This window comes from Oncorhynchus nerka, linkage group LG4 (assembly GCF_034236695.1).
Source record: "Oncorhynchus nerka isolate Pitt River linkage group LG4, Oner_Uvic_2.0, whole genome shotgun sequence".
NCBI lineage: Eukaryota > Metazoa > Chordata > Actinopteri > Salmoniformes > Salmonidae > Oncorhynchus > Oncorhynchus nerka.
The window spans coordinates 32666055-32688407 of record NC_088399.1 but is presented as its reverse complement, the minus strand read 5'-3'; the positions used below and the strand labels follow the sequence as shown (position 1 = coordinate 32688407).

Below are 22353 nucleotides of genomic sequence, written 5' to 3'. Positions count from 1 at the left end.
TTTTGATCTTACTCTGTTCTATGCAGTCAAGTGGCTCTTAGACCACACCACAACATGAGATAGGAGTCTTCTGCCTTGGGTGACCTACCTTCTCGTAAGACCACCCTCTCATAGGCAGGGAAGCGTGTGGTGACAGAGATGGCAGTCAGGTCCTCTCTGCTCTTACGGAGGTCCTTCTTCTTCACCGCTCTTTGACCTCTCAACCTCCAGAAGTCTCCTCTGTCATTGGCTGTTCCTCTCTGGGCGTTCTGCACATTTGACATTTGTTCGGCCCTGAGAAGCAGAGAACACCACGAATCATAAATTGGCACCAACTACCAATCATTGCACGCACGCACAGACACACATACCAGCACACACACATACCTGCTCTTATTGGGGATGATACCCTTCTCCAGCAGCTGGTTGTCTTTGTCAGTGCGGCTGGCCAGCCAGTTGCCAAGCTTGCCGTCATAGAGTGTGTCCGTCACCTTGAAGATCTCCCCCCGGAAGAAGGGCAGGCTCTGGGGAACCTCTTTCTCATACTCAAAGTGGGTCCTGATGAAGAAAGAATCCCCCCGACCCGATGCCAGGATGTCCTTATAGACTAGAACAGACAACACACACCACAAACTTCAAATTACTTGACCTGCAACATGACCTGAAATAATATGACTATATGAATATGACTTGCCTTAAATCTATAGACTGAAGGCATTGCTCACCATCAGGTTTGCTCTGAGCCAGGATGGTGACATCATCTCCCTTTGGAATCTCCAGCAAGTACAGGACAGCATCCTCACGCACTATGCCCCTGAAGTCCATGTTATTCACCTGGACAAACAGACAAAGACATAACATTAGATCTATCACGTAAAGCACTCATGAACAGACCTAAAGGGGTTTCAAACATGACACATATTAAAAACACAGGAGACACACAAACATAATCAGACAAAGATATGCTATTCATATAGTGACACAGATCAAACAATGACATTAGACTAAGAGTTAACCCTTCCCCTACCTTCATGATCTGGTCCCCGGTGCGAAGGCCCTCCTGTTCTGCAGGGCTGTCCTCCTGAACGCCTGCAATGAAGATTCCCACATCGTTTCCTCCCGCCAGCCTCAGCCCCACGCTATCTCCCTTCTGGAAACGCACCATCCCCGTGCTGGGGCTGGACAACACATAATACATTGAAGACAAATGACAAGTTAATAACATTTGTACATTTCTGTACATAATCTACTTTAGAGTATACTACACTGATGAGTTAACAGAATCGGCACCCTAGACACATTCTCTGTAGATGAGGAACCAACACATACTGTGCATGTAAAGTCGATGACTCACCCGTATATGTCCTGGTCCTCTATGCTTGGCCTCAGTGGCAGCTTTGGGGAAGCGTGGACTTTTGGGGCAACATTGACTACCGGTGCTGTAAAAAGAAAATCCTAGTGAGACAGATCAGTGATTGTGTGCTTCTTTTAGCATTACTATGATGGAGGTGTAATTAGGGCTGTGACGGTCATGAAGTTTTGTCTGCCGGTTATTGTCATGCAAAAGACTGCTAGCCAGTTTCTCTGTAATTCACCGGTAATTAACATAAAGATGTTGAGCATTGCCAAGCCTCCACCCATACAAGCCACGGGCGTGCTTTTTGAACATCTACATAAAATGTAAAAAAATAAAAAGTAATATACACTATCACAAATCCATTACTTATTTTATGCAGGAATGAAGAAACATTATGATATGATGAACATGTATTTCAGAAGAACAGAATATGAGTTGGCCTACTGAATGTTATCTGGCTATGCACTATGCCATAGGCTTGTTCATTTAGCAGACAAGATATGCCATCAGTCCAGTGTGATTATTTTATATGATTTTATAGTAAGAAGAATATAATTAAACTATGCTGAATAAAATATAAAGGATATTTTTCCCATTCTGGAGCGAGTGAGCATTGAAGCGTAAAAGTGATCATTTGAAACAGGTCCTATACTCTAGATTTATAGTTATTTTGCTCATTTAGTTGTGACGGATACAAACCTTAACTTCTTCGAGATAGGGGGCGCTCTTAATTTTTGGATAAAAAACATTCCTGTTTTAAACAAGATATTTTGTCACGAAAAAATGCTTGACTATGCATGCAATTCACAGCTTTGGAAAGAAAAAACTCTGATGTCACAGATAACAAAGATATTATCTGTGAGTGCCCCAGAACTAATGCTACAGGCAAAACCAAGATGAAGTTTCATACAGGAAATGCCCCAGATTCTGAAGGTGCTGTGTTCCAATGTCTCCTTATATGGCTGTGAATGCGCCAGGAATGAGCCTGCCCTTTCTGTCGTTTCTCCAAGGTGTCTGCAGCATTGTGACGTATTTGTAGGCATATCATTGGAAGATTGACCATAAGAGACTACATTTACCAGGTGTCCACCCGGTGTCCTGTGTCGAAATTATTGCATAATCTCTAGGTCCATGCGCGTTCCATTTCTTCAGAAGACAAAGGCAACTGCCACGAAGGACTTATCATCGATAGATATGTGAAAAACACCTTGAGGATTGATTCTAAACATCGTTTGCCATGTTTCTGTCGATATTATAGAGTTAATTTGGAAAAAAGTTCGCGTTTTAATGACTTAATTTTCGTTTTTTTTCTTACCCAAACGTGATGAAGAAAACAGAGCGATTTGTCAACACAAATAATCTTGTTGTAAAAACTGAACATTTGCTATCTAACTGAGAGTCTCCTCATTGAAAACATCTGAAGGTCTTCAAAGGTAAATTATTTTATTTGAATGCTTTTCTGTTTTTTGTGAAAATGTTGCCTGCTGAATGCTAACGCTAAATGCTACGCTAGCTATCAATAGCTATCAATACTGTTACACAAATGCTTGTTTTGCTATGGTTGAGAAGCATATTTTTGAAAATCTGAGATGACAGTGTTGTTAACAAAAGGCTAAACTTGAGAGCTAGCATGTTGATTTCATTTCATTTGCGATTTTCATGAATAGTTAACGTTGCGTTATGGTAATAGCTTGAGGCTGTAGTCACGATCCCGGATCCGGGATGGCTCGACGCAAGAAGTTAATGTCTTAGAAATCAAAAAATATGATGCAACTACAAGCTATTGATTATTTGATAACATAAAAAATAAAGAAATTGCACTCGATTCCTTGCTTCAGGCTGCACATGCTGTGCTCACATCAAGAGGTCATATTTTTACCCATCAGACTATTCTCAATTTAATCTTGTCTTGTAAAATGAGTTTTGATATAGAACAGCCCATTATCAAATGGGCAGGGGGAAAAATGACATAATGCAGTCAATAGCCAACGGAGGCTGCTTTCCCACCGGTTCGTTCAATCATGCAGGTAGGTTACTCCATTTATTTCACTCCATGCATCAACTCCTGTTTGAGAAGCATGCAGCCTCTTGCTGCTTGACAGGTAATATTCCACCCAAACTCTGTATGCTATTGGCTCTCCAACCCTGTTCCTGCAGCTACCCAGTGCTTAATTTAGGAAACCAAATTAAATATTTTCGGGAACATCAATAGTAGTGTTGGTAGGTAGCCTAGTAGTTAGAGCGTTGGGCCAGTAACCAAAAGGTTGCTGGATCGAAACCCTGAGCTGGGATTTGTCGTTCTGCCCCTGAGCAAGGCAGTTAACCCACTGTTCCCCAGGCGTCGAAAACAGATGTCGATTAGGCAGCCCCCACCCGCACCTCTCTGATTCAGAGGGGTTGGGTTAAATGCGGAAGACACATTTCAGTTGAAGGCATTCAGTTGTACAAGGTATCCCCCTAGTAGGTCTAACATGTTTCCACAATAAAACAATTCAACTCTGCGCTGGAGAAAGGAATTAAAGAGAGCGATGTTAACGCACAGTGGTGAGATATTCTGTAGCTAAAAATGTAATTATTAATTTAATTATGAAAATATAAAAAATGCCCTATTACTAGGCTACTCCAAATCAAATACACTATAATTGTAGGCTAACTGTTGCCCTGCACAGACCTGGTGGATCTTCAAGGCATTCCTAGTCGATCGCCAAACATTGCTGTTGAAAAGCCAACGATAAATGCTTGCGCTCCTTTATTGTTCGCGTTGCACTGTTAGCGGTAGGTACACTTGATTCAGAAGCCCTGAGTGTTCCCATTTTGAAACATTTTATTTGTCTGAAGCAAACAAGCTCAAATCACAGTACCTACAAGTTTGATACTAGCCTATGTGAGATTTCATAACTTAAAACCATGACCAGCGAGAGACGTCAAAGAATAAAGCAAAGAGCTGCTGTTTTTATGAGTGAGTTAATGTTAAATGTTTTACCTGGCACTGTCAACAGTCTTTATTACAAAAAATAAAAGGCCTTCTCCCTCCCACTTGCTCCGCAGCAGCAATGAATGAGTAGCCAAGTGTATCGATAGCCCTGCGTTTGTATTATTATTAGCAGCTCGTCGTGTCTATTTTAATATCAAGGAATATTTCACTTTCTCTGGTCATAGGAACATGAATTTGTGCTCGATGATGCGGTGCGACTCGAGTTTCGTCATAAGGCGGAAGACTGTGTCCCCTCTCTCTGGTCAGTCTCACCAGAGGAAAGAGGAATGAGAGAGCAGGGACTTTGAGAGGCTGACCCTTTGCTGCTCTCTCCCTCCCTCCGCAGAGACTAAAGCAATGTTCAAAACAACTGGAAACTCGGACATCTCCCGACTTTAGTACATTCAAGACAACTGGGACCTCTGAAGAAAATTGGATTGCCTGGGAAAAAACGTATTGAGCAGTCGTCCAAATCAGAATTCCAAGACGGAAACTCTGGCACCTTTCTAGAGCTCCGATTTTCCGACTTGAACATCACGGGCAGGTGTCTTAAAAGCACCATTACCATCAAATGCAGGTACCATCAGTCCAGTAAAATAAAAAAGTTAATTATTTCAAATCAGAGCTACACCAACTGATCTATTTTGTTATCAAAGCTTGAGTTTTGAAATATATGGTCTGAGAAGAACAATATTGGCAGGCCAGGCATATTCACCAATATTCTGTGATAATGTATTAGGCCTGCCTACAGCACAAATGGAATTCCTACAGAACTGTTTTTATTTAGGTTAATGTTAGATTTAAAAAAAACATAACTTAAAAAAATGCAAGTGTTAGATCTCGGCTTGCTTTTTGGCTGCGAAAGTGATCTTTACTCAGAAAAGGTTGGTGACTACTGGCCTAGGCCTATAAGTTCTTTCACAGACTTATTAATATAATGTTTGGAGCATAGTAGAAAATAACCAGCCCATCCAGTGTGCATAATAAACATTTGCATTGACATCAGAGTGGTTAGAGGGACAGTAGAGTCCTGAGTACCATTAGTGACCTGATGGTCATTAACAAGTTAGGTACTACCAACGCATGTTCAGAGTGCATAAAAGGAGAATACCGTGACTCAATGGTCATGTGGAATTTGACTGTGTTTATGACATAACTGCCGGTAATAAGGTACAGCACTAGGTGTAAGTTACCCGATGCTGGTTATATAATAACAGGTAAATGTGAGGATAAAATTAGTATCTATCGTATTTCATTTGTTTCAAGGCATTGTAGTTACCTGGGGGCGTTTCTGGGCGGGACTCCTCCCTCTCTGCTTGCAGAGGGGGCGTGTTCTCCATAACTCTATCTGATACTCGTGCCGGCATGGCGAACGGTGTCGGCATGGCGCCCATCTTAGCCAGCCTGCTTGGTGGGTCCTCCCTGATAACGCACACAGAATCCTATGATTCTCAAACTCTACAGCACAGCTACAGTCAAAGTAGACTATTCTCATAGTGATGGAGTAAAAACAGTCATTCTGTAAATATCTGAACTTGTTACCGGTACATAAGAGTGATCCATACTGCAGGTGGGACCAGAGGGTGACAGGTTACCTGGGTTTGTCTCGGAGCCTCTCATTGGAGGAATGGGAAGACAGGTCTGAGGTGGGGGCCCGTCGGTCATCCTGTGGCGAGTAGGAGCGGTACGACCCGATCTCGGATATATCTGGAACACAAAATATCACCAACATCTAGTTCATCTTCAGACAGATCACCCAAGTCATGATTCATACATACAGCCTCAGTGAAACACCAACTCAACTTTTTACCCAAGAAACATATTCTAAGTAGAGTGAAACAGACACAGCAAACCTCACACAGTTATTACACTGTGGCAGTGGCTGATACAGACATGCACTCCTGTACTCAACCTAGCTGCAGTTCCAATCTTAGACATTTCAGACCATAAGATAATACAATTCTGTCATATTCAATAGATGGATTATGAGGGGTATTATATTCCCCAGGCAAGTGCTCACACACCACATCCCTGAATGGAACATTGTGGGTGAGAAGCCTCTGGGTCATGTGACATCTCTATACCAATGATCGTGTGGAGGGTGAGTAAAGTAAAATAAAATAAAGGATTATCCCAAAAAGGTGGAAAGTGCTTTTTGCGAGAATCAAACATAAAAACTAAACAGACATTTCAATAAAACCAGACAGGGACAGAACAATAAACAGAAGAAAACATACATGTTCAAATCAGCAGATTATACAGAAGGTCAATGAAAGAAAAAAGCACTGGGAGAGTTCTGAATCTGTCCACATAAAAAGTGTTTTCCTTAAAAAGGAAAGGAGCTGCTGCAACAGAGACAGAGTGGTGGGTCTCTCACCATCGAGCTCAGAGTCACTGTCTACCAGGGGAGGAATCCTGATGAGGACCTGTCTTCTGTCTCTCTGCACCACCAGCTGCAGCTTCCCACGAGACTTCTCGATCAGCTTCCCTGCATCACTCAGAGACAGGTTCTCTGTCACCGTACCATTGATCTGACACAGGGTGAGATGTCAAAGCACATTCACATCGGTAGCCACCTGTCTAAGAGAGTGCTGTCATGCTTTTGGCCAACTCTACACATCATTTTTGAAGAGGCAGCACTGAAACAATACTTCCCCCAGGGCAGAGATAAAACAGTGGTGTGTCCGTGTCTGAGGCCCTTCCTACCTTCAGTATGATGTCTCCCTCCTGGAGGTTGCCATCCCTGCAGGCCAGACCTGTGCTGGTCATCTCCTTAATGAACAGCTGACTACCCAGATGCAGACCATACTCTATAACAAACACACGTCAACATAAAAACTAAGCAAACATTTAAAAACAAGCAGTCTTGGAGGAGAGGGTAGGTAGAATCAACAGAAATGGAGGAGCAAGAGATCAATATAATGTAATATTTCATATAGACCTATACTGACCTTCGTTGGGCCTGTTCTTCAGTAGCAGCACACTAACGGGTTTCTCCAGGGGCTCCGGCTCCCGAGGAGGGCGGGACATGGGGATTGGCATGGAGGCGGGGGAGGGTGAACGGTCCAGACGTTCCCTGCTCCCACTCCTCTTCATCTGCTCCTTCTTCTGGTCGCGGTCACTAGGAACACGTTTGCGGTTCCGCTCAAAGCTGTGGTCACGACCGTGACTGCGGGCAGGACTGTGACCAGCTCTGTATCGCAAGTCAGGGCTGTTAGTCCGGTCCAGAGTGCGTTCGCTACGGAAACGCCTGTCAGGGCTGGGGTCGCGGTCAAGAGTGAGATCACTACGGTAATGCAGATTGGGGCTGCAGTCACGGTCAAGAGTGCGGTCACTTTTGTAGCGGCGGTCAGGGCTACGTTCGCGGTCCAGAGTCCGACCTTTGCTGCCATCTCGTCTGTACTGCCTCTCTGGATCAAGGTCCCTCTCCATACTCCTGCCCCGGTCATCTCGACCATAATGCCGGTCAAAGCCCTGTCCCTGGTAGCCAGCGTCTGTGTAACCTCCCCTCTCCTGGCTGTGGTCGCGATCTTGATGACCACTGCGTCCACTGTACACACTGTGGCGATCCTGGTCATAGTCATTGTTGTTGAAGACACGGTCGTCAGGGGAAGGGCCGTGTTTCAGCAGGTTGACCGGAACCTTCCTGGGCCTCTTGACTGTCTGTCAAAACCAAAGACCACATCAGGCACTGACTGAACAGTCAGGAATCATTGACACTTATCCAACCCTCAGATCCCAAACTCCTATACTTGAGTCCTAAATGTAAAATCACAAGCATCTTCATCTTTTGCCACCATTATACTCACAATTTTGGCTACTTTTCCACACTTTCTGAGGGTCTGTACAGCGAAGGAGTGTGGCACACCATCCATGGGAGTAGCGTTCACCTGCACCACCCGGTCATTCTCACTACAAAACACAATTAACATGTGAGGGAAAACAAATCCACTGTGAGATATTCAAACTGCAGATTAAAATGACAGAACACATGATGCATCATTATGATTGATAGACAGGAGGTACGTACAATAGCAGGCCATCGGCGGGCCCTCCCTGAAGCACGTCAGACACTACTATGGACATCTCTCCGCTTTCCTCATTGGGGTTGTCCCGCCCCCCGGACACTGCAATACCAAAACCCATCTTGGGGTCCTGCAGTGGAGAAGACATGTATTAGAGAAGTGTTTGTATGGGTGTTTGGATTAGATTTTTGTGCATGCAAGCGCCTGTGTCCTAGTCTGTTCAGGTGTCGGAGTGAATATATCTAATTCTTTTAAGTACGTCTAAGTTTACTTTTTGTGTGTGTGTACCCTTCTGTCCCGGTCCTTGTTGTCGGAGTGGTGTACCTGCCCCTGCGCTGCCCAGATGAGATTGGAGCAAAGATTTGATGGTCCTCCAAGACTCCACTCCACCCCACCCGCTCCCATCTGTACAATATTTGTTTAAAATAAAATTGCTCCCCTCCAATGTCTTTCAATACCAGAGAGAGACAGGGACAATGGAGGCAATGGATTGTTAGAGAGCGAGTGATATGGTAAGCTAAAGAAAGGGGAAGGGAAAATTGGAACGAGGATCGTGAAAGAAACTGGGACTAAGGGGATGTAGAAGGATGGATGAAGAAAGAGAGTCTAGAGAGCGCATATGACAGCTGGATGTGGAAGGGTCAGCGATGTGGTGGTCAACAAAATCTATTTGTTAAAAGCAGCTTCATATCCAGAGCATAGAGTGAGGCTATGAGACAATGAGTGTGAGCTACACACGATTAACAGTGCTGGGCAGATGTGCATGCATGGAATGTGTGCTGTAGATGGATGAACATGTTCTAGATCAGTGGTTCCCAAACTTATTACAGTCCCATACCCCTTCAAACATTCAACCTCCAGCTGCGTATCCCCTCTAGCACCAGGGTCAGCGCACTCTCAAATGTTTTTTTGACATCATTGTAAGCCTGCCACACACACACACTACACAATACATTTATTAAAAACATAAGAATGAGTATGAGTTTTCCCACGAGCCAGATTTTGACAGTGACAAAGAACTCTTATAGGACAAGGGTACAAATAATAATAATTAATCATTTGGCTCTTTATTTAACCATCGTACATATAAAACCTTATTTGTTCATCAAAATTGTGAATAACTCACCACAGGTTTAGGAGAAGGATGTGCTTGAAAGGATGCACATAACTCTGGAATTTTGGGTTGTATTGGAGAGTCTCAGTCTTAAATCATTTTCCACACAGTCTGTGCCTATATTTCATTTTCATGCTAGTGAGGGCCGAGAATCCACTCTCACATAGGTACGTGGTTGCAAAGGGCATCAGTGTCTTAACAGCACATTTTTTTGCCAAGGCAGGATACTCCTAATCCAGAAATCTGGCAGTGGCTTCTGATTAAATGACATTTTCACAGAACTGCGTGTTGCAATTTTAATGAGGCTCTTGTTCATATATCGGTAAGTGGACTGGAGGCAGGGCATGAAAGGGATAATGAATCCAGTTGTTTGGGTCATCCATTTCAGGAAAGTACTTGTGTAATTGTGCACCCAACTCACTCAGGTGCTTTGCTATATCACATTTGACATTGTCCGTAAGCTTGAGTTAATTTGCACACACAAAAAAACAAACATACAATGATGGCAAGACCTGTGTGTTATCCTTGTTTATGCAAACAGAGAACTCCAACTTTTTAATCATAGCCTCAATTTTGTCCCACACATTGTATATAGTTGAGGAGTCCCTGTAATCCTAGACTCAGATCATTCAGGTGAGAAAAAAAACATCACCCAGATAGGCCAGTCATGTGAGAAACTCATCATGCAAGTGGTCAGGCAGGTGAAAATGATGATCAGTAAATAACATTAAGCTCGTCTCTCAATTCAAAAAATATGTGTCAACACTTTGCCCCTTGATAACCAGCGCACTTCTGTATGTTGTAAAAGCATTACATGGTCGCTGCCAATATCATTGCATAGTGCAGAAAATACACAAGAGTTCAGGGGCCTTGATTTAACAAAGTTAACCATTTTCACTAGATTGTCCAAAACGTATTTCAAGCTGTCAGGCATTCCCTAGGCAGCAAGAACCTCTCGGTGGATGCTGCAGTGTACCCAAGTGGCTTCAGGAGCAACTGCTTGCACGCCCGTTAACACTCCACTATGTCTCCCTGGCATGGCTTTTGTGCCATCAGTACAGATACCAAAACATCTTGACCACCAAAGTCCTTTTAAATGTCACAAACATGTCCAGTACTTTAAAAATATCCTCTCATGCTGTCCTGGTTTCCAGTGGTTTGCAGAAGAGGATGTCTTCCTTAGTTGACCCCCAATAAATGTAACCGACATATACCAGGAGCTGTGCCAGGCCCGCCACGTTTGTTGACTCATCCAGCTGTAAATGCATAGAATTCACTGGTTTGTATGCAAATCAGTAATTGTTTCAAACATCTCCTGCCATGTCACTGATGCGTCGTGAAACTGTTGTTTGATAAAGACATTGTCTGTATAGTTGTTTTGGCCTTTTCCCCCAGCATTGTACCAGCTATATCTGCGGCAGCAGGAAGAATTAAGTCCTGCACAATGTATGGGGCTTGCCTGTCCTAGCCCTGGGTAGCTCACCATTCTAGATGCTTTTAGCCCCTTCTTATTAATGGTATCTGTTGCTTTTATAGGTCTTACTACTCGAAAGTCTAAATTCTCGCTCAAAAAACTCCTGCGGCTTATTGTTCAAATTGGCATGTTTTGTTTCTAAAATGTCTGTGCAAGAGTGAAGGTTTCATCGAGTTGTGAGACTTTTGCACATATAACACACTGTGGCTGAGGAAAGGCACTACTCCCAATATAAGTGAACCCCAAATCAATGTAGTTCATCATATTTGCGCCTCTGATGGTCCAATGTCTGGTTCGGTGCTTTCCCTGGGTAAGGGGGCAGTAGCTCTTCAGCTGCATCAGATTCACAACTGTCAGTGTCCATGCTAGCTGGGCTAACAACAAATGTAGAATTACTGATGCTGGCATTGGATGTGCTCGTGGAAGCATCTGGTGTGCTCGTGGAGCAAACGGAATGAGCAGCAGCTACGTTTGGCTACATACAGACCGTTAGTGGAATTTTCACGAGAGAATAATACCGTACCTAAATCAGCTGCGCATGCGCCAATTGATTTTGTCCCACCACACCAAACGCAATCACAACATGCAGGTTGAAATTTCAAAACAAACTCTGAACCAAATATATTAATTTGGGGACAGGGCAAAAGGTATTAAATATTTATGGCAATTTAGCTAGCTAGCTAATTTATCCTATTTAGCTAGCTTGCTGTTTCTAGCCAATTTGTCCTGGGATATAAACATTGAGTTGTTATTTTACCTGAAATGCACAAGGTCCTCTACTTTGACAATTAATCCACACATAAAAAACAGTCAACCGAATCATTTCTAGTCATCTCTTCTCCTTCCAGGCTATTTCTTCATTGGACTTTCTATGGCGATTGGCATTGAACTTTCATAGTTATTTTCATAGTTATCACGACGACCGACCGAACTCAGTTCATCTTTCAAATCAACCACGTGGGTATAACCAACAAGGAGATGGCATCTGCTTCTATAAACCAATGAGGAGATGGGAGAGGCAGGACTTGCACCACGTTCAGGGTCACAAATAGAACTGACTGTATTAGCGCTTGGCAACGCAGACGCTTGTTGGCGCGCAAGCAGTGTAGGTGCAATAATTGAATAACATGCATGTTTACATTTATTTCGCACACGACTCAAGAAGTGTGGTCAGCATTTAACGGTTAATATGATTGGATGTTAATTATTTGACTAGGCTACCTGTATTTGACATTGTGTTGTGATTTTGCTGAACACTAGATGGTTTAATTTTGGGCAGTGAAACGAGGCTATTCAGGCGAGAAAAAAACCTCACCCAAATGTTTAGACCCGTTGGAAAATATAAATGGACTGTTTCAAAATGTGAAGATTTTAATTTTATGTGGATCACATTTTTATTTGGAGTACCCTCGACGGCACTCTACGTACCCCTGGGGTTGATATTATAGCACATTTTGAAAGAAATAGAGCTTAAAAGGATCTACAGTATATTGCATTGTAATCTGGTGGTGTAGCTGTAGATGGAAATTATAATTCATATCTGGTTTGGTTATAACCCTACAAGAAGGGTAATGTTATGCACTGAAATGTGATATGGTTGGAGTAAAGGGTGTTATGGTTGCAGTAATGGCAAGCAATATATTGTATTGTGTAGTAATCCAGTGCGGTGTGTGTATTGCAAAACTAGACTCACCCTCTGCAGTGTCACAGTATACTGCTCCCACATGGTTTCCTCCATGACTGGGCTCTTTGGGAGAAGGGCACATTCCATAATAAGGGTTAGAACAGGATATATTAACCATTTGTTTCTCATTTCAACAAGACATACGGAGTCAGATTAATCTTGAATGACCATGCCAATAGAATACATCAAAACATCGTACTCCAAATTTCATATAGCCAACACAAAAGATGTGTACTAAAAAAAAAACAGTACTATACCTGGCACAAACTCTTATGTTTCCAACACATGCTCTCTGAGCACATAGTACAGTACACACCAACTACAGTACACACCAACTAATCACTTTGCCTGGCTAACCAGACTCCTTGCTACGCAACGCCCACGGAATAGTTCCTTCTCCATAATGAGTCTAGATCCCCAACCCGTCACAAAATGTGAACACATTAGGAGCCGTCCGATGGTCCAGAAACCAAGGGGTTGGGCCAGAGCCAGAACACACGTGGGTAAAGTGGCCGTTTGAAAATGTGTCATTGGCTTTGATACTTGGTTAGAGACGATCCGATCACTGATTACTTTTGTACAAGGCCCCCCATGCCACAAACAACTTCAATGATGGCAGTCTCTGACTAAAATATGTAGCAAACGACAGAGCAGTGGAAGAATTGTGTGAGTTATCAGTCTATTAACCAGCATCACACATGGACTACTGATTCCACACACCCTCAGCCTTACAACACAGAACCCATACCACCAGTTGAAAACAGAAAACTCTACTAATATAACCACTGACACACATTTTTACCAACTTCACTCACTGAAACTACTACACCCATCATGAAACACTTGTCACAACTGCCTGTCTACCTGCTTACCTTTCCACCCAAAGACCACCTGTCTAACTATCTAGAGCCAATCTGGAGTCACTCACAAGCCCCTTGAGGATGGGGGTGGCCTTGTAGGTGTGGATCCATTTCCTGTGCTGGTGAAGGACCGTCTTCATGGTTTCTCCTCTGCTCCTCTACCTCCACTGATGCGCTGCTACAACTCTACCTCCTCCATTTCCACAGCAGCACCAGCGGTACTCTAAACACCCTGCTTTGGCCTGCCTAGCTTTGACATAAGCTGGATTCTGCTGGCCTACATTCAGCGCAAATCCCACCATCCACAGACTGTGTTTACACAATCGCACACAACCATGCTGATGATTAAAATACACACACAAAATAACGCACCGACCTAAATCGCACACACATACAAATGAGTATGCAATTGTGTGTGTAAGCATTTAACCCAAATACAGAAAAACAAACACTTTAACCACATACTTTAAAAAACACACGGGGGCACACACAGCCAATCTGAGAGCGCAGGTTTGAAGAACTATTTTTTTTTTTTTAACTTAAAATTAAGTGGAGCCGAATCCCTGTGCTGCTGACATCTCCAGCCCAGGCTTTTGGAAATGGGGGCATCACTCTGGCTGACAGAGGATGGGACAGATCATAATCCACTTTTAGAAGTTTGGACTCACAGGACAGATAAGGAGTGGTAAGGGAGGACTGGGGTGTATTCATTAGTGCACACTAGCAAACTGTTGCAAAATGTTGTGCAACAGAAAACCTTTTGCAGCGAAAATGAACGTTTCCTATTGGGAAAGTACAGGCTAGTCCTCTGTGTTTGGTTCCTAGTGAATAAACCCCTTGACTATTGCTATGACTCAATATAGAATGAGCATATATTGATTGACACAGGTATTCTACAGACTAGTAGAACTACATTGTAAATCACTTGTGATTAAGTGTGAGGATATAGCCACACGTGATGGAGGATATTGCAAAATCCACCATGAAAAAAAAAAAGAGACAAGAAAATTGGAATCAGTGTGGATACTAGTTAGCAGACCAGAGCGTGGGAGTCTGGGGGTCTGTAGTATGTATACCTCCAGGCAGAGAGATGGAATGTTCGGCAGTGCAACAGTGCGTTCCCGAATATCTGAAGTAGCCAGCATTATGGAAAATGTATCCAGCTTGTGGATCAGCGAGGGAACATTTTACAGGACAGGAGCTCACCAAAAATACCAACATTTACCACACACGTATTCCATCTCCCACAGTACAGCATCTTAAAACCACTCCTAACAAATCCTTCCCTTCATTCACCTGACCAGCTGTCGGGGAGAGTGGTGCTACATCCTAGTGGTAGGACAGTGGTATTGAGTATGGAGGCACAGAGAGAACCAAGGGTGTATAGTATGCTTGCTACTACTGTACATCAGTCTCTCCTGAACAGTGATGAGAACAGGTTACAGGCATGCCCAGTGGCACAGTGAGTCAAATTGGCTTTTTCTGCTGTGTGATGTCATTTAGTTCACTGGCAGGTCAGCTGGCTGAGTCTTGGCTTCCTGAGAGTATTACACGAGAACACAGTTTCTCTGATGAGAATGAGCATTTCCACATTGAAATGGCTGGAATAACACTGAGCTACCCTCATAGGATGTGGCTTAGAAGAACAGATCCTTTAATCTCACTCAGACAAGAACAAAAAAGTGCATGCAGCGCTGTCAATCATAAACACAGACACATAACTGCAAAGAGAGCACAAGCAAGGCAACCAACCATACTAAAAAAAAACGAATATACACACGACAGCTAGAACTCGGGCAATGAAAATCTATAGTTCCCATTATGGCAGAAAAGTAGTGTGGTTTTATCTGAAGGTTAGCCATCCTAGCCATCAATCTAATCCACTCTAGATTGTTTGGTTGTAGTACGCCCTCTACTTGCAGTACAGCCACATCTCATGGAGTGACTACGCACTGTCTATTAAATACACGGGAACATTAAAAAAGGATCATAACTACGCTGTATATCACCTCAGGGTAGGTAACTTCTACCAACAGCAATCCACTAAATACACTAGTAGGATTTTTTTGGGGGGGATATTGACTCCCAAATATTGCCACCCTTGCTCAGATCAATCATGAATTAATTTTTACTAAATTATTCCTTTGATTTCCCATTGTGCAATGACTTCAAACACCATATTAAAGTCATATCTTCACTTCATACGGAATATCACAACGTGGCTTGGCATGCAAAAGTTGACAGGCACAGCCCTTTGATGGTAGCGACGAGTGAACTCATTCCTTCGTGATACTATGTAACGTTAGCAGCAACAGGTGGAAACATTCCAGTAAGGGTCCCGTGACAGACTTGAAACTTTGTAAAACATTTGTTCTCTAGTGTGTGTGTCAGCGAAATTAACATTGCAACAAGATGATTAAACAATAAGGAATCATTTATAATGGACCTTAGAATCGTTAGTTTTACTTACTTTGAAATAATGTGTCTCATATCTGCTAAGACTGAAGAGTCTCCCTCCATTTACGGGCATCATGCACTTTCAAACCAGAGACCACTTTTCTTGTGATTCAAACAAAGGAAATTCGACAACGACTATTGTTAAAAGTAACATGCAGCCTATCCAATATCATATTTAACATTTTTCCCATGTTTAAAAAAAAATATGTAAAACAACCCAGCAAATTGAGTGAGTCTGAGAGCGCTGAAAGGGAAAACCGTATTAGGATGTACCAATTCAAGATGGGGTAATCTAAGTGGTCTCGATATTCTCATCTCGACAAATATGTAGAGCAATTGCAGTCCATTGCTACAACAAAGAATCAAATAACTGATAGCAATGGTCAAATGTGCATTTTACTTTTACAAAAAAAATGTAAACACGCATTCATTTTTGCTTGGAATGCTGTACATTTTCTGGCAAAATGGATCCTTCCAGATTACTGAAAGCAACCACATTCACATAGAAATGAGAGGTATAGATCTGTCATTATAGAAAGCAAGTCTAAGAAGTGGCATCTCTTCAATGTTCGCATGTTTAATTATTTTTATTTTTTTTACTATCAGTTTTGTACACAAGCTTCAAACAGCTGAAAATACAATATTTGTAGTTATGGAAAAGTAATTTCACAATGGTTTAAATAGTACAGCGAGGCTTTACACCAGGGGTACTCAACTACTATTTCAGAAGGTCCAGTGACAAATTTCCTTGGTGGCAAAGGTCTTGATGGATATCGTCCTTTATTGGCGCTGTGGTACAGCATAGTAACAAACAGGTCTGTACATTAAATGAGACTAAGAATTTGAATTACAACTCATTTAGAATGTAAACATGCTGAAGAACAAAAGTGGTTGCATATTTGTCTATGCAAAAACATTTGCTTGAAGGTAAACTAAAAGATAAACTCATGGAAAAGATCAAACAGATCCCACTGTCAGATTACAAGACACGAGGGCATTCAGAATGCACCATACATTTAACTCTGAATGGCCTCAAGTTGTTAAATGAAATCTTCAGGTAAAATTTCAGTTCTCATCATTGCTGTAGAATCTGACATTGGGAACAGTTTGATCTTTTCCATGAGCTCATCTTTTAGTTTACCTTCAAGCAAAGTGTCAGCAACTTCACACATGCTGAGATGGTAAAAGAATGCACCTGGAAAAGTTGTTTTTCTCCCAAAACTCAAGCTATCCTCAGTGAACACTCCATTGCATGTTGTTGGGCTGTCAGTGAATTGACAAGGACTTTGGTGTGGGATTTGAGTAAATTAATCTGTTAATCTGTTAACATTGACACTTTTCACAAGAGCAACGGACACATTGGTTTTGTGCTAGTTGCAGGGAGAATGAATGAACACTGTTCCGTCCACTCGTCTTTGAATATGGTTTCACTTTTTTATTTTATTTAACAAGCCATATTAAACAAAGATACTGGTAACAAAGTTCCTTATGTCATATTTACAGTTGAACTGCGGTCAAATCTGCTTCTTTCTGCCTGCTTGTCCCAAGGTTCCACAAAGGATATTTGAATTAATGTGATTGTGTAAGACGTGGCCACTCGATTGGATTAGTAGGCACTAGTAGAGGTGGGCGTTGCGTCAATCGAGAGAGCAGTGTTGCCAATTTAGCGACTGTCTCTATATTTAGCGACTATTCAGACCACTAGCGGCACATTTTCAAAAAAGCGACTAGCGACAAATCTAGCGACTTTTTCTGGTGTTATTGGAGACTGACTTGAAAGCACGTATCGTTCTTACTCTTCTCAACAAGCAGCGGGTGCTGCAGTGGGCCCCACTCCCGTCCCAAAGCACTCACAGGTGGCCCAGTCCTCACGCAGCAGTCCCTCCCAGCTGCAGTCAGAGCAGGAGATGTTCACCCCTCCGCCTCCAGACTGCAAATGAATTGCGCATGGGAGAAGACGCCGCTGGCTGATCTCGCTCTGGCTTACATAGAAATGTTAAAAATTAACCTGAATCAGGGCCAGAATAGTTACTTACAATAATTCTCACATTGCCATTGACAATTTTTTCTATTGTCTCTTTTTGGTCCATTTAGATTGTATACAAAAAATATATAAAAATGTTCATGTTTTACTGTGACTTGTTGTAGGCTCCTAAGTGGACCATAAGGTTAAAAACCAAATTAAGAAATATAAAAAATAAAATAAACTAAGTAACTCCGCCAAAGTGTCTCTTTTGGGTCACTTTTGCCGGTCCCAAGCCCAGATAAAGGAGGAGGGGTGGAATTGTGACATTAAAAAAGAACAAGAATCAACAGAAGAAAGTTCATTTGTAGTTCTAAACATATTTAGGGTGTTTTTTTACTCCTTTTTGTCTCTCCCACAACATTATTCCTCTTGCCTAACAGCGTCCATCACAATTTCATGCACATGGCCAATTGTGCAAATTAGGTGATGGCGTCCTTTAGGACAGTCAATAGCTACTTTCCTTACTGAGGAGTTGGCAACAGAGAGAGAGTGAGAGGTTGAAGAGGCCGCTGCGCCTGGCAGATTTTTTTAATGCTGTCAAAAAATTATGTATTGACTTTAATATAACAAAATGAAATATGTTGTCCCATCCGGATTGACTGTTCTCTGGGTCAGGACTGGACCGCCAGTTGAGTTTGGCTGCTCTACACTATACTTGCTGCTTGTTTTGTCACAACCTGAAATTAGGTGAACTATTCAAATTTTAGCAACCAGGAAATGACGGAGGGATTTCTGCATCACACACACAGTCAAAAGTTTGGGAACACCTAATCATTCCAGGGTTTCTCTTTGTTTTTGCTATTTTCTACATTGTAGAATAACAGTGAAGGCATAAAAACTATGAAATAACACATATGGAATCATGTAGTAACCAAAAAAGTGCTAAACAAATCAAAATATATTTTATATTTGAGATTCTTCAAAGTAGCCACCCTTTGCCTTGATGACAGCTTTGCACACTCTTGGCATTCTCTAAACCAGCTTCATGGAGGTAGTCACCTGGAAAGTATTTGAATTTACAGGTGTGCCACGCTAAAAGTTAATTTGTGGAATTTCTTTCCTTAATGCTTTTGAGCCAATCAGTTGTGTAGGGATCGTATACAGATGATGGTCTTTTACCAAATAGAACTAAGTCCATATTATGGCAAGAACAGCTCGAATAAGCAAAGAGAAATGACAGTCCATCATTACTTTAATACATGAAGGTCAGTCAATCTGGAAAATAAAGAACTTTGAACATTTTTTCAAGTGCAGTCGCAAAAATCATCAGGCGCTATGAGGACCGCCACAGGAAAGGAAGATCCAGGAGTTACATTAGTTCATTAGAGTTACCAGCCTCAGAAATTGCAGGCCAAATAAATGCGTCGCAGAGTTCAAGTAACAGACACATCAGGCCTTCATGGTCGAATTGCTGCAAAGAAAAGACTACTAAAAAAGACAGCAATAAGAAGAGACTTGCTTGGGCCTAGAAACACAAGCAATGGACATTAGACCGGTGGAAATTTGTCCTTTGGTCTGGAGTCCAAATTTGATATTTTTGGTTCCAACCGCCGTGTCTTTGTGAGAGGCAGTGTGGGTGAACGGATGATCTCCGCGTGTGTGGTAAAGCATGGAGAAGGTGTTTAATGTGTGGGGGTGCTTTGCTGGTGACACTGATTTAGTTAGAATTCAAGGCACACTTAACCAGCACGGCTACCACAGCATTCTGCAGCAATACGCCATACGATCTGGTTTGGGCTTAGTGGGTCTATCATTTGTTTTTCAACAGGACAATGACACAACACACCTCCAGGCTGTGTAAGGGATATTTTACCAATTAAGCTTTTCTCCTTTGCCAAGATAATCCATCCACACGGCAGGTGTGGCATATATCGAATCCCCGAGCTGACAAGGTACAAATCTGTCGTTCTGCCCCTGAACAGGCAGTTAACCCACTGTTCCTAGGCCGTCATTGAAAATAAGAATTTGTTCTTAACTGACTTGCCTAGTAAAATAAAGGTAAAAAAAATAAAATAATATCAAGAAACTGATTAAACAGCATGATCATTACACAGGTGCACCTTGTGTGTGTGCTGGGGACAATAAAAAGCCACTCTAAAATGTGCTGTTTTGTCACACACCACAATGCGACAGATGTCTCAAGTTGAGGGAGCGTAAAATTGGCATGCTGACTGCAGGAAAGTCCACCAGAGCTGTTGCCAGAGAATTGTGTTAATTTCTCTACCATAAGCTGCCTCCAACTTCAATTTTAGAGAATTTGGCATTACATCCAACCAGCTTAACAACCACAGACCATGTGTAACCACGCCAGCCCAGAACCTCCACATCCAGCTTCTTCACCTGCAAGATTGTCTGATGAGAGGTGGGAGGGATGCTGAGGAGTGTTTGTCTATAATAAAGCCCTTTTGTGGGGGAAAAAACTCATTCTGATTGGCTGGGCCTGGCTCCCCAGTTAGTGCACCTGTGAAATGATCACGCTGTTTAATCAGCTTCTTGATATGTTACACCTGTCAGGTGGATGGATTATATTGGCAAAGGCGAAATGCTCACTAACAGGGATGTAAACAAATTTAGGCTCACAATTTGAGAGAAATAAGCTTTTTGTGTGTATGGAACATCTCTTGGACGTATATTTCAGCTCATGAAACACGGGACCAACACTTTACATGTTGAGTTTATATTTTTATTCAGTGTAGCACAACAATACGTGTTGTGATGGTTGGCCTGAATCTCTCACTCGGAGTTCTCTATGAACCGCTTCTATGGATGAGTCCTGTCTTCATGGTTAAATTTGCATTGGGGGAGGGGAGAGAACCAGCAACTACCAAATAGGGCAATTGGACAAAGGCCTTGGATACATACACTTTGTGAATGGGGAACATGAATAACTGAAGCAAGATCTAAGGCAATAGATATCCTTCAGAGCTTTTCCAACTGATGCAAAACCATTCTGGATTTCCTGTTTTAAAGACTAGATCACATTGCACCATATACAGTGGGGCAAAAAAAGTATTTAGTCAGCCACCAATTGTGCAAGTTCTCCCACTTAAAAATATGAGAGGCCTGTAATTTTCATCATAGGTACACTTCAACTATGACAGACAAAATGAGGAGAAAAATCCTGAAAATCATATTGTAGGATTTTTAATGAATTTGCAAAATTATGGTGGAAAATAAGTATTTGGTCAATAACAAAAGTTTCTCAATACTTTGTTATATACCCTTTGTTGGCAATGAGAGGTCAAACGTTTTCTGTAAGTCTTCACAAGGTTTTCACACACTGTTGCTGGTATTTTGGCCCATTCCTCCATGCAGATCTCCTCTAGAGCAGTGATGTTTTGGGGCTGTTGCTGGGCAACACAGACTTTCAACTCCCTCCAAAGATTTTCTATGGGGTTGAGATCTGGAGACTGGCTAGGCCACTCCAGGACCTTGAAATGCTTCTTACGAAGCCACTCCTTCGTTGCCCGGGCGGTGTGTTTGGGATCATTGTCATGCTGAAAAACCCAGCCACGTTTCATCTTCAATGCCCTTGCTGATGGAAGGAGGTTTTCACTCAAAATCTCATGATACATGGCCCCATTCTTTCCTTTACACGGATCAGTCGTCCTGGTCCCTTTGCAGAAAAACAGCCACAAAGCATTCTTGGTCCTCCAAACACAACGAGTTGAGTTTTTACCAAAAAGTTATATTTTGGTTTCATCTGACCATATGACATTCTCCCAATCTTCTTCTGGATCATCCAAATGCTCTCTAGCAAACTTCAGACGGGCCTGGACATGTACTGTCTTAAGCAGGGGGACACGTCTGGCACTGCAGGATTTGAGTCCCTGGCGGCGTAGTGTGTTATTGATGGTAGGCTTTGTTACTTTGGTCCCAGCTCTCTGCAGGTCATTCACTAGGTCCCCGTGTAGTTCTGGGATTTTTGTTCACCGTTCTTGTGATCATTTTGACCCCACGGGGTGAGATCTTGCGTGGAGCCCCAGATCGAGGGAGATTATCAGTGGTCTTGTATGTCTTCCATTTCCTAATAATTGCTCCCACAGTTGATTTCTTCAAACCAAGCTGCTTACCTATTGCAGATTCAGTCTTCCCAGCCTGGTGCAGGTCTACAATTTTGTTTCTGGTGTCCTTTGACAGCTCTTTGGTCTTGGCAATAGTGGAGTTTGGAGTGCGACTGTTTGAGGTTGTGGATAGGTGTCTTTTATACTGATAACAAGTTCAAACAGGTGCCATTAATACAGGTAACGAGTGGAGGACAGAGGAGCATCTTAAAGAACAAGTTACAGGTCTGTGAGAGCCAGAAATCTTGCTTGTTTGTAGGTGACCAAATACTTATTTTCCACCATAATTTGCAAATAAATTCATTAAAAATCCTACAATGTGATTTTCTGGATTCTTTC

The 22353-nt window shown here is 42.4% G+C and overlaps 1 protein-coding gene across 1 annotated transcript in view; it reads right to left on the bottom strand.

Annotated features, from left to right (window-relative positions):
* Positions 1-20975, bottom strand: part of LOC115122316 (tight junction protein ZO-2-like) — a 30818-nt gene extending 9843 nt beyond the window's left edge. Inside the window, 14 exon segments of the mRNA XM_029651525.2 lie at positions 89-273; positions 367-586; positions 705-813; positions 1007-1157; positions 1334-1418; positions 5590-5732; positions 5906-6017; positions 6688-6841; positions 7017-7120; positions 7262-7973; positions 8120-8222; positions 8341-8465; positions 12617-12670; positions 15938-20975. Coding sequence (XP_029507385.2) covers positions 89-273; positions 367-586; positions 705-813; positions 1007-1157; positions 1334-1418; positions 5590-5732; positions 5906-6017; positions 6688-6841; positions 7017-7120; positions 7262-7973; positions 8120-8222; positions 8341-8465; positions 12617-12670; positions 15938-16000 — 2320 coding nt within the window. The 5' untranslated portion in view covers positions 16001-20975.
* Between the last annotated feature and the right edge of the window lie 1378 nt (positions 20976-22353).